Source organism: Varroa destructor, unplaced genomic scaffold, assembly GCF_002443255.2.
Source record: "Varroa destructor unplaced genomic scaffold, Vdes_3.0 BEIS01000003.1, whole genome shotgun sequence".
NCBI classification, from domain to species: Eukaryota; Metazoa; Arthropoda; class Arachnida; order Mesostigmata; family Varroidae; genus Varroa; species Varroa destructor.
The window spans coordinates 11,083,574-11,107,225 of record NW_019211456.1 but is presented as its reverse complement, the minus strand read 5'-3'; the positions used below and the strand labels follow the sequence as shown (position 1 = coordinate 11,107,225).

Genomic DNA, 23,652 nt, shown 5'->3' with positions numbered 1-23,652 from the left:
TCGTGGAAATAGCCGGATGTTCCGTCTCAGTTAGATTTTCTATTGCAACCTGTTCATTTGCAAAGTAACAAACACAAAATATTATTAGTTGTTTTTTGGCTGATGTAAGGATGATATATACAAAGAAATAATAACATAGAGAAGTATATAAATATGCGTTGAACGATATTGTAAAGTGCAATGTAATCGATGAAGATAAAAAGCAGAACTTGGCTTAACTGAGTGCCATTTGTTGGCTAAGAAGTAACCGACAATAGTTTATCGGCAGATCACGTTGACTGTCCATGTATGAATTGGATAGCCCTTTATTTTTTGAGAAATTCTCAAAACAATTACACTATAATATCGGGTTTCTTGTAAAATAAACTTTAAAATTAGGCTTAGAACTGAGCTCTAGTTGAAATTTAAATATGTAGACATGTATTTTTATCTTCTTTGCGCGTTTAATCGATCCCCCGAGCTGAAATATCAATTTTCAGTGCATTTCCACCACTGGTCCTGCTACTTACAATAAAGTGTATTGTCCCCTGGAGTTTCTCTATTCTATATAATTGTAGCCATGGCGATTAATCAATGCTTCATACAGCGTTAGTGCTCATCGTATGTGACTATGTGGCTTTTGCACTGAGTTCGAATTGGATCTAGCCTTTGAAGCACGGCGAACGACGGGACCGGATGGTCTATGCGCTCAGTATTTCGTCTCTATGAATTACACCGACTCGAAGCCACAAAATGCAGGCAACGTGTTTAACCTATACCTAAACATGACAGCCAACAGCAGCTCCCGAGTTAGCGCATACTGTGGTGCGATCAGCTTGGTGACGCTCGCTGATGAGTCGACGGTAAGGGGTCGGGCCGCTTAAGGACACGACGGTGGTTTTAGAGTCGTTAGTTGTAATACAAAAATAATAAGAACAGTAAATGTAAGTATAGACAAAGTGAAACTAAAGCGGTGTGAAGCATAACCATAAAAAAATTAAAGTCACGCACTGATAATGCCATCCAATGGGTTTGAATAACAGCAACAACAAGTAAAATAACAAGCTAGCCAATGACGCACGATACGTCGATGATATAATAATGGTTAATGAGTGATGTATTTACCATGACGAAGATTTATGCATAGGGTAATTTAAATCTGCAAAATAAAATCAAGGAAGAAAAAATGAACGAGGTAATAATAAATGAGATTCTACGATCTCGAAAAGAAAAAGTGTGTTTTTTTTGTCTGACTAGATACTTGTTCCTTTACAGTACACAAGAGATTAAGGTTGAATCAAAGCATGCATCTGCGTGATTGAACAAGTTTACGAAAAAACGTTTTGTACATAGTATTTGCGTTGAGTAGGTATTTGAGATTATATCCGTAATTTTAAAGATAAAATTTGCTTTGTGTATTATACCTTACTGTAGCTACATCAACAATGTCCAAAGCAGTGCTGGCGTCATGGGGTTTAATTTTTAAGAATGTTGAATGTTACATTATGGACACATGTTTATTGGGAACCGGTCAAAGTCGAGCATAATAGAAAATTATTCGATAAAACTTTTACATAAAAATTATTCAACTTCAAGTAATCGGATATTTGAAGACTTATCAAGCCACTGTTTCTTTAAGTGTGGTCACGCTGACCCACTTCTTTTTTATCAACTTTAAATAAATAATAAAAACGTTCAAATTATCTGGTATTAGTAGGTTTAGCGTTAATAGATACATTTGGTAAAGACTTTTTATCGAAAAAAAAATATGTGGGTCCTTGTCTAGCGAGCTGAACCTATGAATTCGAAGCAGAAGTCTTTTTGCTGATTACCTTCATGTGTACCTGCTATCCAGGGATGCAGTGGAATTAGTACCGCGAATATGAAACGTTTCGAATGTAGATTTTTAGAGTTTGGTTAAATTCGTTTTTCTCGGTTACTACGTAAACAACGAGTTTTTTCGAGATGACGAAAGGAGATGAGAAACGACATGAAAATCTTGTATCCTTTTTTGGGGTCATTAGAAGTAATTAGTAAAAAAAATTTTTCACTCATAGTTCAAAAACAGTTTCACATTGAAGACCCGTAAGACGAGAAAAAAGACGAGGGAAAAGAGTAAAAAACTCTTACTTTTAACTCGGTACAAATTTCTTGACTTATTTGATTTCATTTCGAAGCTATCATACTCCAAAGATGATATATCCACTATATTATATTTATCAGATTGTTGGGAGCTCACTGAACATGACAACCATTTCTACGAAGCTTTACAGGTAACATATCAAATGTAAAAGTGCCTTATATTTAAAGGATACAATAATTTCAACTCATTCATATTCTTGATATATTACGTATGAGGAAATTTATACGCATATGTTTCCACTAACTACTTTAACTGATATGTCAGAATGTACGCTACTTTTTATTCTTCTGTGCACTCGACGAAAGGTTTCGTGCAACAGGCTCAGCGAAGTATGCACTGTACAGGCAAGGAAGCCTCTCTCGATTCAGTAGTTAATAGATATGAAACTGAATTCCGGATAACAAGTACACATACAGGACTCAGTGAATGAGACTGAAAATATCTACGAAACGAAATGCACTTTATTAGGTACTTTAAGACATATGTACCATGAATTTAGGGGCTGGATTAACAAATCGGTCAACTGAGCATCTAAAATATTAGGAAGAAAACCATTTGGACTTTTGAAAATTTTGAACTTCTTTTAATTTTGATAATTAATATTTAGAAGTTGTGTTTCATACTTCTATTCTAAATTTATTTAAACATCTATACAAAATTATTTTTTATTTATTTATAATTATTAGTATTTGTAAAGTAAACTGAGTGCTAGGCCGATATCGTTAATTATAGCAACAGATACACCCGTATATTCGACATCGATAAATGGTGTGTGAAATCAAAAATCCCTACTAATCTAACGATTTATAAGAGATTATTACATTCAGTCCAGAAAACAACTATTACGCAAGAGCACATATAACAGAATGTTTCCGCTTTTAAGACTGCCTTCCGAATTCAGTTATTTATCGCAGCTGCGATACGTTTTTTTAATGAACAGCCCGTCTACCGGCGCGCAGGCAATAGCATTGCTCGGCAAAGTGCGGTCCGTTATTGTTTGTTTCGCGCCAAACGCGCGTATGTTCTAATTCTCGGAACGCACTTCGTAAAGTGCGGATTGTCTGTCGCGCTTTCCAAGTCTGGCTAATAGTCCGTTGTCAATTGGGTAAGCGACATTTTCGAACGTCAAGACACTATACATAATCTAGCGCGCATCAAGTTAGTTGTGTGTGTCGATTTTACACATATTTAGCACAGGGTTGTTAATTAAAGTTAGAGTATAAAAGCTCTGAATAGCATAGTCGATAACAATCGGGACTTGGTCTACCTTTGGGCCAGGTAAGCCACATTCTATCGCTTCCCACCCGCTGGTTTGTTGTTCCGAAAACAAAACAGAGGTTTCGTTCGTTGCGTGTGTTAGAGATTGGTGGCGCATGCGCGCCAAACTTCTATAGGCAGATTCTCCTCGGTTGGTCTCTCGCCAGTGCGTGGCCGAGACCACTGTCAAGCGGGAGCAAACTGGATCTACCTAATGGTGATGTTGTTGGTGACTTGGATGTGTGCATGAGCTGCGACCAAGAGTATGCGCGGGTCTGGCTATCGATGGCTGTGTGTGACTATCGTTGCTGCTGCTCTCTACAATGGTGTTGGGCTAGTGCGTTGAGAGCAAAGCAACAAACGTGTACTACAAACAAAGCAACAGTATTAGCAGCAAAGCTTAGTCCAGTTAGGGTGAATTGTTGTGAGAATAAAGAGGTGCTTCTACTCGAATTGGCTTCCTGGGGGCTTCGTGTGTCGTTCGGTAGGCCCTGTGGCCGCAACCGCGGCCGAACCAGCTATGAACTCCGTCGGTAAGCGAAATCTCTCAGAAATCGATTACGGTAACGGTTCGATAAGTCGTGAATGGGCTGCCAGGAACCCGTAAAACCCCTTCTGTCTTGAAAGTGCAGAAGTCATCAATCGGTGTTTACCGACTTTATTCCCACTTTGGAATTTGGTCTTCCACGCGTAAAATGCCAAGCGGTGGTGTTCTGTGGTTGATATCGGTAGCATTTCCACAGTGTAATAGCTAATCCCAAGACTGAGCTCAGTCTGTTAGAAATTTTGGTCGAAAACCCACTCGAGTTAGTCGCTCTGGTTTTACTAGTCAGTTCAGCGAGACCCAGCCAGAAACCCGGTGGGCGACATACAATGCCGCAAATGGTGCAAAATATTTAAAAACAGAATGTAAGAAAAAAGTAAACGGATGAATTTACAATACAGCGATACGCAGACGAATGATTTTAAAAATGAACGATCAGATCGGCTTTTCTAAATTTTGTTTTGCTCTTCTAATAGGACTGTGTTGTGAAATCGCTGGAAGATCAACGATGCACATCTAGTTCAGTGTGCTAACGACGTGAATGTTATGCGAACGGAGTCACGGTGAACGGTTCTTTTGACCGTTACCTATGCGATGCCAGTGAAGTCCCATGTCGTTTTTTAAAATAATAACACAGTTCTCTAGATATTCATAAATAAACTAAATGTCGCTCAATTTTGTATATGATACATACGCTGCATCCATACAAATTTTCATAGCAGACACGACTTAATGAGCCGCTAGATTAGTTGTTAGTTATTTGTTAATGGCTTTCACATATGAGCGGTTACTATATGAAAACTGTATTTAGTCTAGCGAACGTTATTGCTACGTGATATGCGTTGCCATTTCAGTAAAATTTGCTGAGTGCGCTTAATGCTCTGTGCATCCGCGTCTAAATGACGCAAACCTTAGTAAACAAAAAATGTTCTCATTAATTGTTGTTTGCTGTGCTCATCTGTGTAGGTGACATCGAATATTAACCATGTTATGTGCCGAAGAATCGTTTTATTGTGACGCCTGGCCATGTTGCCGATTTGGTCAAAGAAGAATTTGATTAGTATGCAGCTCATTAGTTTTTTATTATAACGGCGCTAGCACTGTTCCATACAAGCGACTGTTATTTTCCCTGAAAGTAACACTTCTACTTAAAAATGATTGTAGAAGGTTATGGGACCGGGGTGTTGAATAGCTTAGAGTCCGATGTACCAGTCACCCGTAAAAGTGGCAAGTTTACTGAAAGAACGATTTCGAGCTAGTCTTGAAGAACCCAGTAAATGCAAAATGAATTATTGACAATGTGATCGCACTCGTTGCTCCACTTAAGCAATTCAAATCGATCAAACAAATCAGTAACAGAAAAATATCTAATAAGCTTCAAGACTATCTAGGCCGTTGATAGGTTTCAGCAATTTGTAGCCCCTGTTTTCCGAATACTAGACACTGTTTCTGACTTTAAGAAACTCAGAATGATTTACCTGTTGGTAACTATTTCCAACTTTGGAAGCCGTGCTCAAAAAACCTGGTCGTATTATTAACACTAATGCTCAAGAAAACACTAGAATAAGCCAATTGTCCTCAGGACGAAGATATGCATTGTTAACATAGAAATGAGTCAGCCCATATCGAATTTTATCATAATGCGCGACAACCCAGTATTTGTCACATAAAAAAGGCTAGTAATTTAATGGAGACTTAGCTTATCCAAACATTTCTGAGAACCCCTGGCCATCACAAGTATGCAACAGCTGAGTCGTATCAATGGTATTAGCTGAACATGCGACGTTGAACCAACAGCGGGATCAGAATGACATGACAGGACCGGATGGAAGTAATACAGAGGTATCCAGCAAACTATGGTAACCAATAACGACGGTGCTGGTGATGAGATGAACTAAGATAGAGCCGTCAAATTGTTTATGCGAAAAGAAAAGCACAGGAAAAACAATTGAACGGCATGCCGGAGTACCCTTCAGTTACAAAAATAAGCCAACGACAGAAATAATAATTATGTCTGCTGATACTTTTTAGCGATATTGTGAGTTCTCTGTATGAGTTGGCGCCTCACATACTTACTTCTATTCAATGGCGAATTGTCTCTGTTGTACATGAATGTACGTCACATTCGTATGCGTCGATAGTTTGTCGAACTAGACAGGTAACCGCCTGGAAATAAATATGTTTATTGCTGTAAGCAACCCTTCCAGGGAAGTGCACTTAATTTGCAGTAGAACATGACCTTTGCTTTCCTGTTACCAAATTAACGTGCAGTTTAAGCCACTTGGCAAATATGCTTGCAAGAATTTACCTTAATCCATATTAATATTCGTGACATTAAGGTGCAAATCTGAACAACTCACACAACTACAGATTGAATATTGTTGCTATCCTATGCGCTACCGTGATGGTGTGTGTCTCTATACGTTTTCCCCGATTTTTTTGTAATTTGTTCCTTTGAATCTTTTTATCGGCTGACTGGCAAGTGTTGCTGCTCTAGGCGCCAGGCTACCGAGTATATTATATTGGCATTTATTCTAAAATGGACAGAACTATTAAATAGTGACTAGAATGCCTAATATTATAATCAACTCACAAATATACCCACGATAGTTTCTTGCGACACGAATATGTCAATAGCAGATGACAGATCTTCAGATCGTCTATTACCTTTCTCCTCTAAAAGTTTACCGGCTGTAATTAATGGGGTAACAAGAGAAAAGTATGAATCGCGTGTAAATCGCATATTTATGCCGATTGATGTGTCTGGCAGTTGAAGTTACCTCAACGATAACACAGCTTGATGCCTTCTCCGATTACTATTCTGTTTTTGCAGCTATCAATTGCAACGAACAATCACCTCTGAGACCTAGCTGAGTCCATGTCCGGCAAGAATTCTTAGTATAAATAATTTCAATCGATACGTAATTACCCATGTCGATTGGTCACTAATATATGGGTTTACAGATATGCATGTGCAGTTAACTTCTTAAACGACACCCTATATAATACTTAGAATACTACTTTCCCACTAAAATTTCTTCAATTGTAAATGGTTCATCCTTTTGACCCTTCTGGTGAAGCTTCGTTGCGTTCCAAGCGTATGCTTAACAAGTTTAGAAACAAGTACATCCGTGATTATATCAATCAACAACATTAAAACACGTATAACCTCTCACCGAAGATCTGGTCGTTTGGCTTTTCCTTAAAAGCTGGCTTCAGTGAGGTACTTACTACTGTTCTACAGAAAATCTTCCAGCGAACCTGGCATGTAATTGCCTGTCCCCTGGTACGTATGTTTATCTTTTAAGACTTCTGTCCTCCCAGCATCGTTTAAGATTTTCCAAAGTTTTCCTATCGTTTGGTGGTAAGAAAGGCCGTGATATTACAACGAACTAGGTAGATATAACTATGACCCGCCTTAATGTGAAATTTTGAAAAATATGTCAAACGTTAGCTTAGAACTCACTTTTTCAATATCTTTTTTTTTTTTCGAAGAGCGCACTGCGGCTTTCTTTGGTCCCGCGTGTGTGATCTGGTTCTTGGTGATATATATAGTCATATCATCCGCTCTGGCGAAGGTTGGAACGCCTCGCTTGTAGAATTAACAGATGTCGCAAAGGCTTTTAACATCAGCTTTTACGATGTCTTTTTAAAAAAAATGACCTACTATGACTTTTCTCCTATAGTGTTCGACAGATTCAAGTTTTATTTGACCAATCGCTTCCTAACTGTACGCCTTGTCAAGACGGTTTCGAACAGTAGTTTATTAAAACGTGGGTTTCTTCAAGGTCTAGGCCCATATATAATTATATTTTATGTGGTAAACTGCTCCTCCACATCCGGTTCCGTGAAAACAGATTGCATGTTGTTTGTTGTGTTGAAGACTTCACTTTCATAAGGCCATCATATTTTTATTGCTACACAATCACATTCGCTTCGAGTCTGTTGTTTACTGCACAACACTGTGTATTCATTTAAAACGAACTAAACAACATCCCATCTTCATCGTCGCCAGCCTTCGAAACATTTTCTTAGGAATAACTACAGGACACTGCTAGCCCAATAAATAAAGCACAAATACTATGTAATAAAATTATAGAGGTACAAACACAGATATATTTAGAACTTATTACTGCCCTGTATCCATTGTGTAGAAGGCAAGTAGTTACTACGGCGAGACCTACTAAGATTTGTTACTCTGCGCTCAAAATAGCTTGGTGTCGACATTCATTTTGTTGTTGCTCTGTTTTAGTTACGCTAGATGCGGCCGTCTTTTAGTTGTTAATTCATTTAACTGTTAATAAACCTCAATTTCTTCAAAACGACCTTGGGGCTTGTATGTTCAAATAAAGTTTATTTTGACTGAACTATATCTATTGCAGGCCACTTCTGTTAGAATTATCTTGGAACAATCATTTTTTGCTACAAGTAGGTAAAATAAAATAATCGGGTTTCTGAAAGATATTTTGATCCATGAAAACCAGTTGCTTATGTAATTTGTCTGCTACTCATTGAAGTGATCCGCAAACATACTTTATCCGCCTATCTGTGTCTGATACTAGATGTACCTGGATGCGGAATATTAGTCATTTACTTACTATTACCACTACTTACTTGGTATGGCATCAAGTGTATTGTATTCTACTTTGATACGTTCTTAAGTGATAACATCCACTTACCACTTGCCTAACTTTACCTAATGTGGTTCACTGGCAGGTGTGCCTAAGGATGTAGCCAGCCAAACGTAAACTGCTGCTCGAATGGGCATCAACGCTTATCTCACTGCATCTTTCCTGCTCTTTTTTTCTGCAGCATTCTTTAGGCTTAGGAGACCCGCGGTTATTCGTGTTATTTTAATAATTTTTGTGAGAAATGACACGTAATATAGTTAAAGCTTTATTGTATCAACTTTGTTTCCTTTTTCATTTAAAAAAAAACAAAACAACAAAAACTTTGTTCGTTCTTTAAAAAAAATCACATTTCTGGAACATAGCCGTCGATATTTCGATCATTCTAATCGAATATTGCTAACCTAGAGGGTCACAGTTACCACGTTGCGATTGCTTTTGGTCTCTGCCTCCTTATTCTATTAATTTGTTGTAACTGTCTGGTTCCGATAATTGTTAATTCTCTAATTCGACAAAGCTACGATCTTGTCCCAATGGCCCGGTTGCGTTGGCCCAGTTATTCTATTATTCTGTTGCAGTTGCTATTGATGCTTACAACCAACCTATAGTGATAGTTATTCCATGCTGAATCTGCGTCACCGCTCCACTGTCAGGCCCTTAGCTAACTTGTACTTCGGTTCAGGTGTACACCTAGTGTCATCTTTTACTTCTATAATGAATAACTCCGCTCTTACGTTGACGGTTGACACGTTATCGCGCTGTTTTCACTTTCCTCCCTCATCGTTACAAATCCGTTTCCCTGTTTCCACGTAGGCATGCTTTATCAAACGAAATCTTTAATCAATTATATTTTATTCTTCATTTGTTAAATAAGAAAGCTGGATGCCTACTTTGTAGTTACGGCCACACAAATTAGAAAATCTAACCGGTTGCTTAACCAATCATCCATAAGTGGTAAAACTTGTTCAAAAATAAAAAAAAACTCTATTCAAATGTATTCTATCAATTGCCAAAATATAACGAGCAGCCCGACTTAGCATCAAATGCCAAACAATGCAATCTGAGCGACTAATATGCGTTTCAAAGATAAACTAATACACACACAAATACTTAGTTTTTTTAACATATACATATATATATATATATATATATATATAATATAGATGCCACGTAGATATATGCAACACGACTGTATCTACAAGTTATTCATTTTCAATAGGCGTAAATGTATTAAATTCTGGGCCATTCAAATCGATCATAATATAAACGAGATCCGAACTTAGATCCAAGTTCGGATCTCGTTTATATTATGATGACGAAGCTTATGCCAGTGGTGCCTTAGGTACCTAATATATTACACAAAAAGTCCTTCAAACTGGATCGTTATGAGGTATGAGGAAACTGGAGGTGTGAGGTTATGATCCACACTTCAGCAGTCTTCAGTAGACGTATATATATATACGACTTTTTGTGTAATATATTAGGTACCTAAGGCACCACTGGCATAAGCTTCGTCATCATAATATAAACGAGATCCGAACTTGGATCTAAGTTCGGATCTCGTTTATATTATGATCGATTTGAATGGCCCAGAATTTAATACATTTACGCCTATTGAAAATGAATAACTTGTAGATACAGTCGTGTTGCATATATCTACGTGGCATCTATATTAACAAGTACTTGGTGCCTTTCACTCTGAGAAACACATTTTCGTGCTGAGTAATTTTTAATTAACGAAGTTATTTCATAATTTTTTTAGTAGTTCATGCGTTCGACATCTACGGTTTATATACTTTATTCTATGTATAACCGACTACTTGGCGCTTATTTTGGGCTATCACTTTCGCGGCATCAACAACTAAACTAGGAATCAAATCTGTAAGACAAACCCAAAATAAACTACTCGCGAGTGATAGAATCCCTTATTTGCCTGCAAATGCGACGACTGCAAGAGTTAGCTGAACGCGATAAATACTAAATCTAGACAGAGGTATGATTACGTTTTTCTTACTAATCAGAATATTTCTTTCTCTGTATCTCCATCTTTGTTCATTAAATCACTTGCTACCCCTTACAAAGGCTACCCGGGCGTTGCCAACTGCGAGGAGTACTGGAGCATGCGCAATAACGCGGCGCTGTACGGCACCGTACGGCGAGGTGTTGTTGGGTCATCGTCGCTCGGATCGATGACGCCGTCGATGACCACAATGTCATCGATGGCTGTTGAAGGTTACGTACAGACCCTAGAGCCTCAACCCCAACCTCTCGGAGGGATCCTATTGCAGTCGCAAATACAGCAACAGCAGCTGCAGCATTATCACCATCATTCAGAACATCAACAGCAGACGTTGCAGTTGGGTAACGTCGTAGTGGGCGCGGATATCGATATAGGGGGTTGGTGCCCCGCCAAACACACGCCAATCCGCACGCAACCCGTCGTTCCAACGCCCACCCCAACTCAGCCACCACAACTGCAACCGCCACAGATCGGCTTTGCATCGTCATCAACAACCCCACTTACTTCTAATAACCAGCAGCAACAGCAACAGCAGTCTCAAATCCAGCCTTCCTCAATACAGACCCAACAGCAGCACACGACGTTGTCCAACACAACGCCAGGAGGGGACCAATCGCCGCAGTCACAACAACAACTACCAGCCACGCCGCCCCCTTCATCGTGCAGCTCTTCATTAGCAGGCAGCAGTAAAGCTCGTGGAAGCCAGGTGAGCTGATTAGTTCGTTTACATAGTGTTTTTTTTTTTTTCGAAACAATTAGGCTATCGTTGTTATTATACTTTTTTTTTATTGCTTACTATATAGCTGTTTATTAATAACTTGTGCTATGTTGTCTATGTCACAATGATAGTAACCGATACATTATGATCTCATATTTTGATTTAAAAAACAATAACATTCCAGTGAAAGTGTTTTAACGATAGGCAATATATATATATATATATATATATATGTCGTTCCGTCGCTCCATCCAAAGCTGACAATGTTTGGTTGTTACTCGTACAGTTGATGTGTCAAGCATCGAAACCCAACATTAAAAAATGGGAAGGACATGGCGAAAAGAATTCTCTTCTTTCAAAAGAAAAGCCTTTTTGCTGCCTATTAAAAATGTTTAGCTAATGGTTAAAGCAATCGTATTCGTGCCGCTGTTTTTGAATATTATTTGTGAAAATAGACGTGAATCGATTTTTCATTAAACAGTGTGGCAATTTCCCAACTCCCCGTTATATGTCTTAACTGTGTTGCCCTAATAAGACATTCATTTTCACTCGAAAGTGATTGACTAGCCACTGGTCTTCATTTCAATATAGACAAACGCAACTATCCTAGATCACAGATGTCAATAATAGACACATCTTCCGAGTTTTCTTAGTAGTCAGCATTTTATCGAAAAAGGAGGATAGTTTGAATGTACGACATGACTTACGAATAGCAAAAACAGGAGACAATTTTTTAGACCAATATATATTATGATTATATTATTGTGGTCATTTGTCATTATTATAATTATGGATAATTATTACATGGATATCGTGACCTCATATAAACAGGATTGCACCCTTCAGTTTTTGCTCTGTATATGTGTTACGCTAAATAGGGGCTACGATGCGCATCAAATCTGGACACATGATAAACAAGTAGTATAGCAGAAAACGATGCTTTTTTAAAACTATATTATGATATTTCCTGTTAGATTTATGTTAAAAAAAGCTTAAAAAACAGACATGCCAGGCTAAACGTTGTGACCCACAGTAGGTTATGATGCATTTGCTATGACATGCCGTTTCCTCTAATAATCACCTATGTTTGTTTCGTATAGGTGTGTTGCGTATACCTTCTAAATCGAACGTGTTTAGCGCTTCAAGTGGAATCTCTTTCGTTGATTACTGCAGGACAAATTTTACAACAGGTCGCCGACGCCCCTTGCGAACCCGGTCTCGGACAGGACGCATGTCTTGCTTTTGCCCTATGGATAGCCAACGCTGATTTCGAACTTCAGCTGGAGCCTGGTACGTGAAATGTTTGGTATATGTGTATTATTATACAAGTCGCTTTGTTTTGATTTTTGGGTTCTTGCATTTTCCTAATACAAAGAAGGCTAGGGCCGAACAATATAAGAACGATTTCTAGCTAACAAAAATCTTTATTTAATTATATTGCTGTTGATAGGTCGTGCTCCCCTTGACGTGTACAAGGCTTGGACAGCTTTAGTACAAGTGTATTGTAAACTGCCTGCGCCCATCGTGGGAGAACCTAAGCTCATCTTGCAACGCAACGTGACTTTGAATGAAGAGGAGGAACGTAGGATTTGTCAAAGAAATCCTGCAGTCCTTGAACTGCTTTATCACGAAGCCCGTTGCAATGTGCTAGACGGTAGGTACTACGATTATCTTCTGTACTTTTGTACTGTTATTTTGATAACTAATGTAGCATTTATCCCTTATGGATGTGATGTCATGTCATTGTTAGGACAGCTTGGCGCATATTATCGCCAAATGATTATTATTGTTATTGTGAGAAGTAGCTACTGTCCTAATTATCTCTGTCTGATTCACACCTGTTCACAAGCATTGCCTAGAAAGATTAGTTTGGGCTATCGCCAATGCTTTTGTACATTATAGTGGAATTTATGCTGAACGCACAGCCAAACCAAATACTAAACGAATCTATCTGAGGCTCATCTTTATAGATGTGCATCTCAGCTGTTTTTACTAATTTCACTAGATGCGTATTTAGCTAATTAGTTCGTTATTCTGCCATAAATATACGACTTCAGTTGGCCAGTTTATATTAACCTGTTTGTCATCTTTCTGCAGGAAGATATCCTGTAACCGAGCACATTGCTCTTCGTCTCGCTGCGTTCCAGGCCGCAATTGAACTGGATGGCCAAAGCGCCTGTGACGTGCTGGCATCCACTGACAAAGCGGCTCATTTCTTGCCATCTAAGCATCTCCGGAAGAGAGCACGAGTATTTGGCCAGAGTGTTGAGAAAAAGCTTGTCCAAGAATACCGTGATCTACTAATATGCCGCAGCACCGATAAGGCGTCGTTGATGAGAGACTACCTTGACGTGTGTCGCAAGCTCGTTTTCTATGGGAGTGCCTTCTTCCAGGGGTCATTAGATTCATTTTTTGGTTCGCGTGAAGTGACTGTGGCAATCAATCGGCGGGGCCTGCATATGCTTACAAAGGATGGTCGACTAGAAGCGTCCTATCTATTTTCGGTCAACCAGTACCCACCGTTGTTTAGTTGGGACTATGGCAAACCGGTTCAAGAAGGCCTCGAGCCATGCTTGTATGTCACCGACGGGTACCTGAGCTCGCACCAGGTGTTTTCAAAGCAAGCTTTTCTTATGGACAAAATGCTCATGATGCTGCAGCCAAGCAAACTATGATAACCGTGACTATTATAATAGCCACCGATCACTGTAGTTATGACAATAATGATAATTTTGATTATTTTTATAATTGCTGTTATTATACATGCATATTATGTGCATTATGTAAGATTTTCAGTAATTCAAAATTTAACATAACAAACTGAGGAAAGAACCATTGTTGCAGCTTCAGTTTATGTCGGTAGAGAAGCAACGATTGTGCAAGGAAAGACCGAAATCAGCTCACGTGTTTGTTTCTTGTTTATAGATTTGCTTTTGCTAAGAGGCTAACATAGTGGAGGTATTGTAGATTCATTGCATATTTCTGAAAGAGAAGTAAGAACTGCCGTTACCATTTTGCTATAACAAAAAAAGTATATATTGTCATTAAGTACAGTCTGTAGAATTGTCTGCAGGCCAATCCTTTTTCTTTTTTATTATATTCTTTATTATATTTTTCTGAATTTATATTCTGAAGTACATTCTTACTTTAGAGTTAAGATGGAAACCTCTAAAAGGCGCAGAGTTATGACAATTATTACGATTTTATGCCTAAACATTGAAGCGTGGACAGTCGCCACACACAGTTTTGATTTGTGCGTTTGTGCCTCTATAGCAAAACCCCTAAGGTTAGGTGATTGGATCAAGAAGGTTCTTTAATTAATACAGTAGCACACATTACTTAATATTCGAGTCATGAGAGACAAATTAGCGAAGTGGTTAAAAAAATGTCAAAAAGAACGTAACTAAAATGAAAACGTGATAAAATATATGCCAATTGTTACAATATAGTGAACTCGAAGATTTGTTATGCGGTGGTAAACCGCGATTCAAATGACCGTATTGAGCCGATCACACGAGAGGGGATAATATTACTGTATGGATTCTCGTGCATTTTGGTTTCCCGACAATGTTAAGAGATATAATTGTTACCATGTATCGTTCTTTTATGGCAAAGTAAGGCCCACCATTATGTGGATTTTGAAGGATGTATATAATATTTCTGAAAACAGCAAAGATGCAGGTCTTAGCGCCATCTAATTAAGTGATCCCGTTCGTAATCAATATGATGTGCCACCTGCGTCCGTGCCGACTAAATAGGCACTTGGGAATTTCATACACTAATACCGTATTAACGAATGGTATCACATCGTTTACTAAGGCTCATAAAAATGCTTAGCCCTTCAGTATGCTATCTAAAATTCGATGAGTTGTCCGTGACACTAATGAAACTGCTTTTTATGGACGTGCTTGTTAGGTTTTTTCTGCGGTGCTGAGATCGTGTTTGCCGGGCAATGGATCGTTATTGAATTCTCATTCCCCCCTCTCTTTCCATCCATTCGACTTAACTATACGTATAATAACGCTCGGTTCTAGCTACACTGTTCAGTTTATTTGTAGGGACTGCAATTGTTATATGGGTATATATACGTAACACTTGCTAGCATTAGTTCATTGGCCGACGTGCATTTCCGTACACAATTCTGTTATTAAAGCAAGCTGATTTCCTTGTGGCCCAATTTAGTTTGTTTAACAGTTAATTTAATTAACTGTCAGATGTCGTTTTCGGTTTGCTGTTGTTTTTTTCAGAAATTCATTCTTGGAGAAAATTGATGATAAGATTTGTATGCACGTATGTCTGTGTGTGCGATAAGTCTAAGGTATGCATCTGTGTCCAAATGAAAGTGAGCTATAGATTTCGCGCGATGATTTTATGATAGGTGGGGTGAATGATGACTTTTGTCTACCGATGTCGTAATATGTTTGTAGAATATAGCCAAATACTGATATGATAGAGTGTCCTATCGCCACTACGTTTGTTAGTCGACGTATTTATCTCAAACTAGACGTGAAACGGGATTTACAAAAATATGCTGAAAACCAAATCTGTCAGTGGATTAAGATCATGTTCTGATTGGCTGATACAGTCCTCTGTATTTCTTCTGGGTATTATTGTTTTATACTTCTTACAACTCTAAAACAGTGTGGTTGCTACCAAGTACAGTTTTCACGCTTATATTAATTAGGTCCGGACGTGAGTTAGACAGAGATTGTGTCTTCGTGCGTGCATATGTACGTGTGTGTGTGAATGAATGAATGCAAATACAACTGCATTTCGCTGTTTTCGGTGTCGCGAATGAATAGAAAGAAGCGATCTTCTAAAGGTATGTAATGTATATATATCGTGGTTGACGAAAAGGACTGTGCTTACGCGGTTTATACCGATGCCGATGATGACCTGAACCGAAGACTGAAAACATATAAGTTGTGATACAAGAATTGACTCATTGAAGAGACCGAAAAACAAAAGAAAGTAATACAATACTGAGTGAATGAATGGCCAAGTGATAAGCGTTAGAAGTTATCGTGAAATACAATTGTAATAAAGAGTGACATTTGAGAGTAGTGATCAAGTGGTAGACGTTGTGTCTATTTGTGAGAACATTTGTGTACATTAATAATGATGATTAGAAACTTATAATAGTAATTATATTATGTAATAATAATAATAATAACTCTGTAGAATATCCCGGAGCCGCCACACTGAAGGATACAACAACCGAGGACGAAAACAACACCACAAAACAAATTGTGCAAGTATATAAATCTGTAAATACTTAATAATAATAAATGTGCTAATATGAATAATTTGTGAATATTCGAAGCTAAAGCAAGCGATGTACTTTTTTTATCGCAATGTTTCACAACGTTTTTACTTTTAGCTGTAAAAACATATGGGTCACATTAAACAAGCACTTGTTTTTCCCATGCATGGAGCAAAGGATGCATCTGAAAATAAATAATTTAGCCATCATGAAAAGCATGTTCTAAAGTCTAAAAAGAAAAACGCAAAGCTTTCTAAGTATGCTAATGCGCGTTACTAGGTGTGCTAATGACATTACTAACACTCGCTTAATAAACCCGTCATATCTGTACAAATAGTTTACGCAATTAAGCAAAAGTTGACGTGATTTTTCTGTTTTTCATGAGACATCATAGATAACTTCATTTACAAATTACCAAACATATGTTTGGAGGTTAGCATTCACAATCAGACTCGTTTCTCGTTGGATAATGAGCGATGAGTGCAAGGTGCGATCACAGCGCCATCTAGTCGCCGTTACGCGAAACTCCTGCTATAAACAATGCCGTATTCTACCGCTTCTGCGCGACCTCGCTCGTTCGATCTTATTGTGATATTTATTCAAGAAAAAGTTTAAGTAGTTAAGCAAATTTTATTCGAGCTTTATTTAAAGGTGATGTTGCTCAGGGCAATTACTTGTGCAGTATGGCAACCTGCGGCAAAGCTAATTCTACGGACAGGATTTTCGAGTCTACAAACCAGGCTAACACCTGTGCTTGCGACAGCATGTTTACAGGGAGCTGACGCCTCGATAGCACCGACACATCGGCTTTTCCAGACGACCCCAGTTGCTCGCGAAATGTCAGAGTTTGAATATGACAAAGTGTGCAAAGTTAGTCTTGAGAATCTCTGCGAATATTTTGAAAAGTTACTAGAGGAGGTGACGGACGCTGATGTGAATTTAAGCGACGGCGTACTAACTGTTATGTTAGGCCAGAACCACGGGACCTATGTCATCAACAAGCAAACTCCAAATAGACAAATATGGTTATCCAGTCCTATTTCAGGACCTAAGAGGTAAATGAATGACGATATGCCGAGCTTCACTTTATTAGAAGAATTTAAATGCATAGCTATTCAGGACAGTGTATAGCTAGTGGCCACTGATGATTTACGTCGATGAGTTACTATTCTATTAAGCGAGTTGGTTCTGGTATTCCACAGGCCATTTCAGCTTCCGATAATGGTTCACTTTGCGTTAGCTTTGCAGTGAGTAGCAGAATACGTTTCTGTTATATAACCTACCTTGTTCAACAAAATTAATGGAACTGACTAGTTGTTCAGCCAAGAAACAATTTTATTTGGACAGATTAATATAAAATTATATCTGTCTATAAACACTTCCTTAAAAACCTTTCGCCTGCATTGACTTCACGTTAAGGAAGTAGAAACACGAGCCGCAAGTACTTTCAACTAACCAAAACTTAACTCATTATTGTATACCCCCAAGTGATAAAGAAATTTTCGATGTTTGTCGATTGATTTTTTTTAAATAGTACAACAAATATCGACTCCAGTTTAGTAAAGTTCATATTCCATCTAAGTCTTTTGACCTACGTTTGTTTAAGTTTAAAAGCTATAACTCATTTACTTAATCAGATTTAATCAAGTTGGTTCCTTACGTTTGCCAATTGCAGGTATGATTATATAGACTCTGAGTGGATTTACAAGCACGACGGCCGCTCGTTAAACGCTTTACTAACGCAAGAGATGCGACAAATTCTACAAAATGAACAGATTGATTTTAGTCAATGCATTTAAGGAAGACGCTAAATCTAACAATTTTTCTTCTTATACTAAAGTTATTGTTACAGCTGTAGGGAAAATACACATCTCTTGCTCTGTTACCGGTCATTTCTATGTGTATTTGTATTTGGTAGCTTAAAGTATTTTAATTAAATTTCGCTACGACAAACATGTCAACAAATTATTATTGAATTATCCACGTTCGTTGGGGGGCTGGAGTCTCTTTGATAATATGTGTGATCTGAATATAGAACATACACTGTTTTATGTTCGTATCACACATGCTTATGATCATTGTGTTATCTAAATTGTAGGGCAAAGTACACCTGTTTAACATAATAATATTAGAAACTATAGGTTACATAGCAATAAAATCAAAGATTAAAAACACCAACAAGGTTCTTTGCTTAGTTACAACAATAGCTAGCGATCTTTATAAATGTGCACAAATGCATTGAATTTTTGTTCATTAACCCATAGATTTCTTTTTATCCACTTGTATTTTTATTTTATTTCTTTTTTGATACTATCTTGAGAAACCAATAATTTCATTAAGATGAAGGGGATGCTATAATGTCCTTGTACCTGAAATGAAAAATATAAATTCAAACAATTTCGTGATTTTCAGCATTGCCTTTATTTACACTAGCGAAGCTACCGGTCTCGAAGTAACGTCTACAAACTCTAGAAATGGTTACGTATTTAACCAAAATGGGTTCCTGTAACCTCGTGACAGGTCAGCGTAGGGATATATTTTCTATAAGTCCATTAATACTACAGCATATTTCGTTCAGAATTTTTTGAATTTAAGGAATGTTGTTCTTATGCTTCACTTTAATTGTTTAATAAGTAATAAGCAAATGCTTGTAGTTAATGTTAAAACGAACTAAATATAAGTCTTGCGGTATACATATTGAATGAAGATGACTGGCAGCAGATTTTTCAAAGTGCAATCGGTCTGAACACATCGTAGTGTATGAGAACTTCACGCATTTGTAAAGCCATAGATTAAAAGCTTTCAATTACAACAGTGCAATTTTGGCTGTTATTTGAAATCATATTTTAGGCAAACGGAGATCTGTGAAATAGTGATCTATTACATACAAAAATTTACATAAAATCCGTAACAAAATATTAATTATGCTCAGATGCTACGCTAATTAGACTGACTCTTCAAAAAAAGTATAAAATACTTACTGAATAATCAAAACCTTTAGAAATGGTTCAAAGATATAAATCTATCAAATTTTGATTGTTGGGGTACTATGGATTTCAATCTAAAAACGTTTATTTAATCAATACACGTGAGACGTATGTGAATTTAGCGAATGGTTATACTAGAAATGACAATATTTACAATAGTATCCTCAAAAATAAAACATTGTTTGAAATCGTTTCCTAATTCCATACTTAATGGGGTGTAAGCTAAAAATTGTTCTTTTACTTGGACTTCCGTAAAAAAAAAACTGTTTTACGGTCAAATGGCAAACGAAAGCTGACGGGAATGTCGTTAGCGTATGTGTCGCGTATGCTTAGTCCTTTGGTGCTTATCGTTATTAGCGTTTTCTTCGTGCCGCTTCGTGTGATGTTTGCGTGAATGCGGTAACTAGATTCAAGCTCCGCTTCCATGCCGATTCTCGCAAGTTCGACGCGGTCGAACGTAGTGTGTGACGTTTGACGAAGTAGCCTGAATTTCGAATTTTGCTCCCCAGCAAACAGTCTGATAACGTCATGCACTACAGCCAATAAGCGTGTTACGGAAAACCTGTAAAAACGCGTTCAGTCGCTTCAACGACTTCGGAGGGTTTCACTTTAAGCTGTTGGAAGTCAGTTCGGCCATGTGTAGCGTTTGTGCGCTACGTTCGGGATAAGCCGATGATTGTAGGGGAGTTGCAACGTAACAAACCCCCAGTCTCGAATTGCTTTTAAGGGACAGCTGACCACTGATTAGATCATTTGCGTTGGAACAGGTGCGACATGATGCTTCAACGGAAAGCGACGCGTTTTTCGGTAGGTTGTTGGTGTCGAGAGAATCAGTAGATTAGCGTTCAGACATGTCATGGTGCAGATTTCTTACATGGTAGATGTTTTTGTAGGTTTTAAAGTATTTTCAATGTTCCATTGTTGGAAACATTGCCGGATATATATGATTTGACATTCGATCAGGTCAAGCTCTATCACTATCGGCCGTAGTGCTTATTTTAAAGGGTACTATTAAAATGGTTTTGTCTAAATTCATTAAATCGTTAATAAACATCTATAAAAAATTTTTAAATCTATTGTTTCACATATATTATAATCGGGATCTGCTTTAGCCCTATTTATTCAAACCTTTCAATTGGATATTTAGACATGCATATTGCTAACAATATTCCAAAAACCAAATGATAACTGTACAATGAGAGTTAGAACATAATCACCAACTTGGTTTAAATAGGTAAGCGTCCCTGTCAATGGTCTCACCAAAGAGAAATAATATTGGTTTGTCATTTTTACTTGTGCATCCAATCAGCTTGAGGCAAGTCAGTTAATGAGCTCTTAGGCAAAAATATACCGAAATGGTTTTCGCTTTCTCTGCACGTTTTGGCAAATGAAATATGTTCAATTGTTTTTTCAGCTGACAGCATCTTTGATACTTAGTGTAGCGATTTTCGTACTCCTCACCACTAAAGCTCTGGCCTTACAAGTAGCATCGAAGGCGTACGAGCCCTCATCTACTGCTAGCCGATTATTCATGTCACCAACTTCGGCACCTTTACTGAATGACCATACTCGTCCCGCATCGCCCTTCCGAGATGTTCACGCGAGAAACCTGCACTCAAAACTTTCAAGCCTCTCTCGTGATAGTTCCCAACGTCCATCTAATTTATCCTCCTCTTATTCATCGGCTATCAAGGTTCCTATCCATCGTTTACCGCTTGTTTCTATTACAGCGCCGTCCGCAGTTAGTGTGAGTGCGATTACACATAGTGACGAGACGAACCAAGAAACAATTGCCGGTGGCGGTAGGAGCCGTGGGAACGGATTTGGAACGGGGGGCATGGGCAAAGGTGGCGGGAGTGACTTTGGAGATGGAGGGAACGGAGGTGATGGAGGGGACATAAATGGAGGGGATGAAAGTGATGGAGGGAACGGCAGTGGAGGAAGAGGGCGTGACGGACATTTTCAGTGAGTACAGTCTTGTTAGTGAAGTCATATTAGCTGTGGAGAATAGTCGTATTTTGGTGCATTTTTATGTAATGAAAGAATTTAAGGAGGAACGCGCAGGCCGGGGGAGCTTGATTAGCTAAAAAAGCATTCTTAGTAATCGAAGAAAAATTCTTAAACATGGACATCAAACAAGTTTGCATTACTTATGGTCAATCAGCGCGAGGATTATTTCAGTCAATAGGTGCAACAAAAAAAAAACGCAAAGTGGTCCATTAACAGTTTAAGGTTTCTAGTTCGGAAAAGGCAGCCTATAAAAATAAATCACTTAGTTACCATATCATTTTTCGTTCACATTAGACAAATACCTACTCTTCTCGAGGTTTAGGCAAACGCCAGCTTACGAAAACACTCAACACTGTGTAATTATATTGTCCTTTGCACCATGTGAAATGTTATAGCAAGTTCGTTCTTTATATCGTGAGGAATTTGTATCTTGACCACGCAGGTACGCCAAGCTCCCGCAAGTGGATACTTACGAGTTCGGCTTTCGCAAGGGTAATCTGTACAATTTCATCGAACGGCATGAAAGTCGGCACGGACCCCGATTCCGAACAAATGTCCTCTGGGGCGATAAACGAGGCGGTTACGGCGAACATTACTGGGAATATAACCATATGGAAATCACGCCTACGCCGACAACTCCCGGCTATTCTGAATACAACGTTAGCAGTCAATACTAAGATTTCAACAAAATTTCATATGGTTTGAGAAAAGCAATTTCTGGCAACGGTCGCAAAGGGCGATCTAATTCCTCATCATCCTTTGATTTGTAGAATGAGCATTCGTCTGCAAGAATTCCCACTATTTTCTGTAGTGGATGTCAGTTATCTGCATTTATTACTTCGAGCATCCAGTCGACACCTACAGAGTAAACGCTATTTTAAAAAAGAAGGTAGGCGCCCAAAAAAGCTTATACTCATCAGAAGAGTTTGAGGTTGATTTCTTTGGGCTAGACTGTCGATGACGAATACGAAATTATAATAAGACTATATTCAATTTTCAAATAAACCGCCATGGAAGGATTAGATTATTGTATATAAGCGATTCACAAAAAGTCCTATTAGCCGAATGAACAGTACTATGAAAATGGATGGTGCAAGCCGTAGCCGACTTGGTCGAAGTTTTGTAAGGGCGTCAAAACATTTACAAAATATTTGTTTGTAACCAGGCCCCTTTTCAAATTGTAACTGTTTTGCATTCCGAAAGAATTTTACTAGATAGGGCTCTAAGAGATTTCTGACGCGTACAACAGCAAGCGTCTTGTGCCTATTTGCCAAGTATAGGACCAATTCAACTTTTTTTTTGCAGAACAAGGCAAAGTACTTGTTTCTTGTTTATTTTCTTGTACTGATGGCTCACCAATGTGTAAGTCCGACAGAGCTGTTCGGCTTTCAGGTATTTAGTTACATTATAATGTTGTAGACGCAAGCCACAAAACGTTAGACTGCTATGTTTTATGATTTGTATCTAGTAAAAAGTAACTAATAGTGTTCCTTCTTTGAAATTTTCGATGCGCCGCACTAACGTCCACCAAGAGTGGCTTGAAAATTGTTTTTGAAGTTTTTCGAATGTGGATAGTGAGTAGTTCGGTACTCTGTCTTTAATGCCATCTGACCACTGAGTTTACCATCATAAAAAACCACATGGAAATGCCTATATATATATATATATATATATATATATATATGTGGGTGGATGTGTAGGCATTTCCATTTGATATACAGTACGTAAATTTTGCCATTGGGTCTGCTAGTGGTATCAAACTCTAATTTGCCGATATATTTTTTACCAAATCTAGTCTCGTATTCGGCGATCCACTCCTTAAATGCTTCCGACGAATATTTCATGTACTTTAAGGTCAAAACTGTTTAGCAGAGTAAAGAGAATTGATTTTTTATCGGCCCAATAGAGTTTCCGAGATAAAACTCGTTTGCTGAAGACTGTTGCTGTCGAGAGAAAGATGAAGCCTCCAAAATAAAGCGTTTAAGTTTGTTGTTTTATTTAACTATGCTGAGTTCATTATAGGTTTACTATAGGAGAGCATACTTATACAACTTACTTCACTGCTATTTCAACTATGATTATTTTTGTTTCTCTAGTTTTTCA

At 38.1% G+C, this 23,652-nt stretch overlaps 2 protein-coding genes across 10 annotated transcripts; both read left to right on the top strand.

Annotated features, from left to right (window-relative positions):
• The first annotated feature begins 3,232 nt into the window (after positions 1–3,232).
• LOC111247673 (putative FERM domain-containing protein FRMD8P1) lies at positions 3,233–16,617 on the top strand. Of its 4 annotated transcripts, XR_015324198.1 has the most exons (6): positions 4,935–4,983; positions 10,634–11,277; positions 12,390–12,579; positions 12,740–12,943; positions 13,387–16,111; positions 16,471–16,617. XR_015324198.1 is itself a non-coding variant. In XM_022798908.2 (5 exons), the coding sequence occupies exons 1-5, from the start codon at positions 3,900–3,902 to the stop codon at positions 13,962–13,964; spliced, it is 1,629 nt and encodes a 542-aa protein (XP_022654643.1). In that variant the 5' UTR covers positions 3,233–3,899; the 3' UTR covers positions 13,965–16,617. The 4 variants fall into 4 exon arrangements, 3 of the variants coding, with proteins under 3 accessions (XP_022654643.1, XP_086840333.1, XP_022654644.1); XM_022798908.2 differs by lacking the exon at positions 4,935–4,983 and adding an exon at positions 3,233–3,912 and having other exon boundaries at positions 13,387–16,617; XM_086984207.1 differs by having other exon boundaries at positions 13,387–16,617.
• Positions 16,400–23,551, top strand: LOC111247876 (uncharacterized). 6 transcript variants are annotated; one of them, XM_086984222.1, is made up of 4 exons: positions 17,467–17,607; positions 18,965–19,072; positions 21,270–21,504; positions 21,992–23,551. In XM_086984222.1, the coding sequence occupies exons 2-4, from the start codon at positions 19,027–19,029 to the stop codon at positions 22,224–22,226; spliced, it is 516 nt and encodes a 171-aa protein (XP_086840348.1). In that variant the 5' UTR covers positions 17,467–17,607; positions 18,965–19,026; the 3' UTR covers positions 22,227–23,551. The 6 variants fall into 6 exon arrangements, with proteins under 6 accessions (XP_086840350.1, XP_086840349.1, XP_086840351.1 ...); XM_086984224.1 differs by lacking the exons at positions 18,965–19,072; positions 21,270–21,504 and adding an exon at positions 16,400–16,540 and having other exon boundaries at positions 17,316–17,607; XM_086984223.1 differs by lacking the exons at positions 18,965–19,072; positions 21,270–21,504 and adding an exon at positions 16,406–16,544 and having other exon boundaries at positions 17,316–17,607.
• The last annotated feature ends 101 nt before the right edge of the window (positions 23,552–23,652 follow it).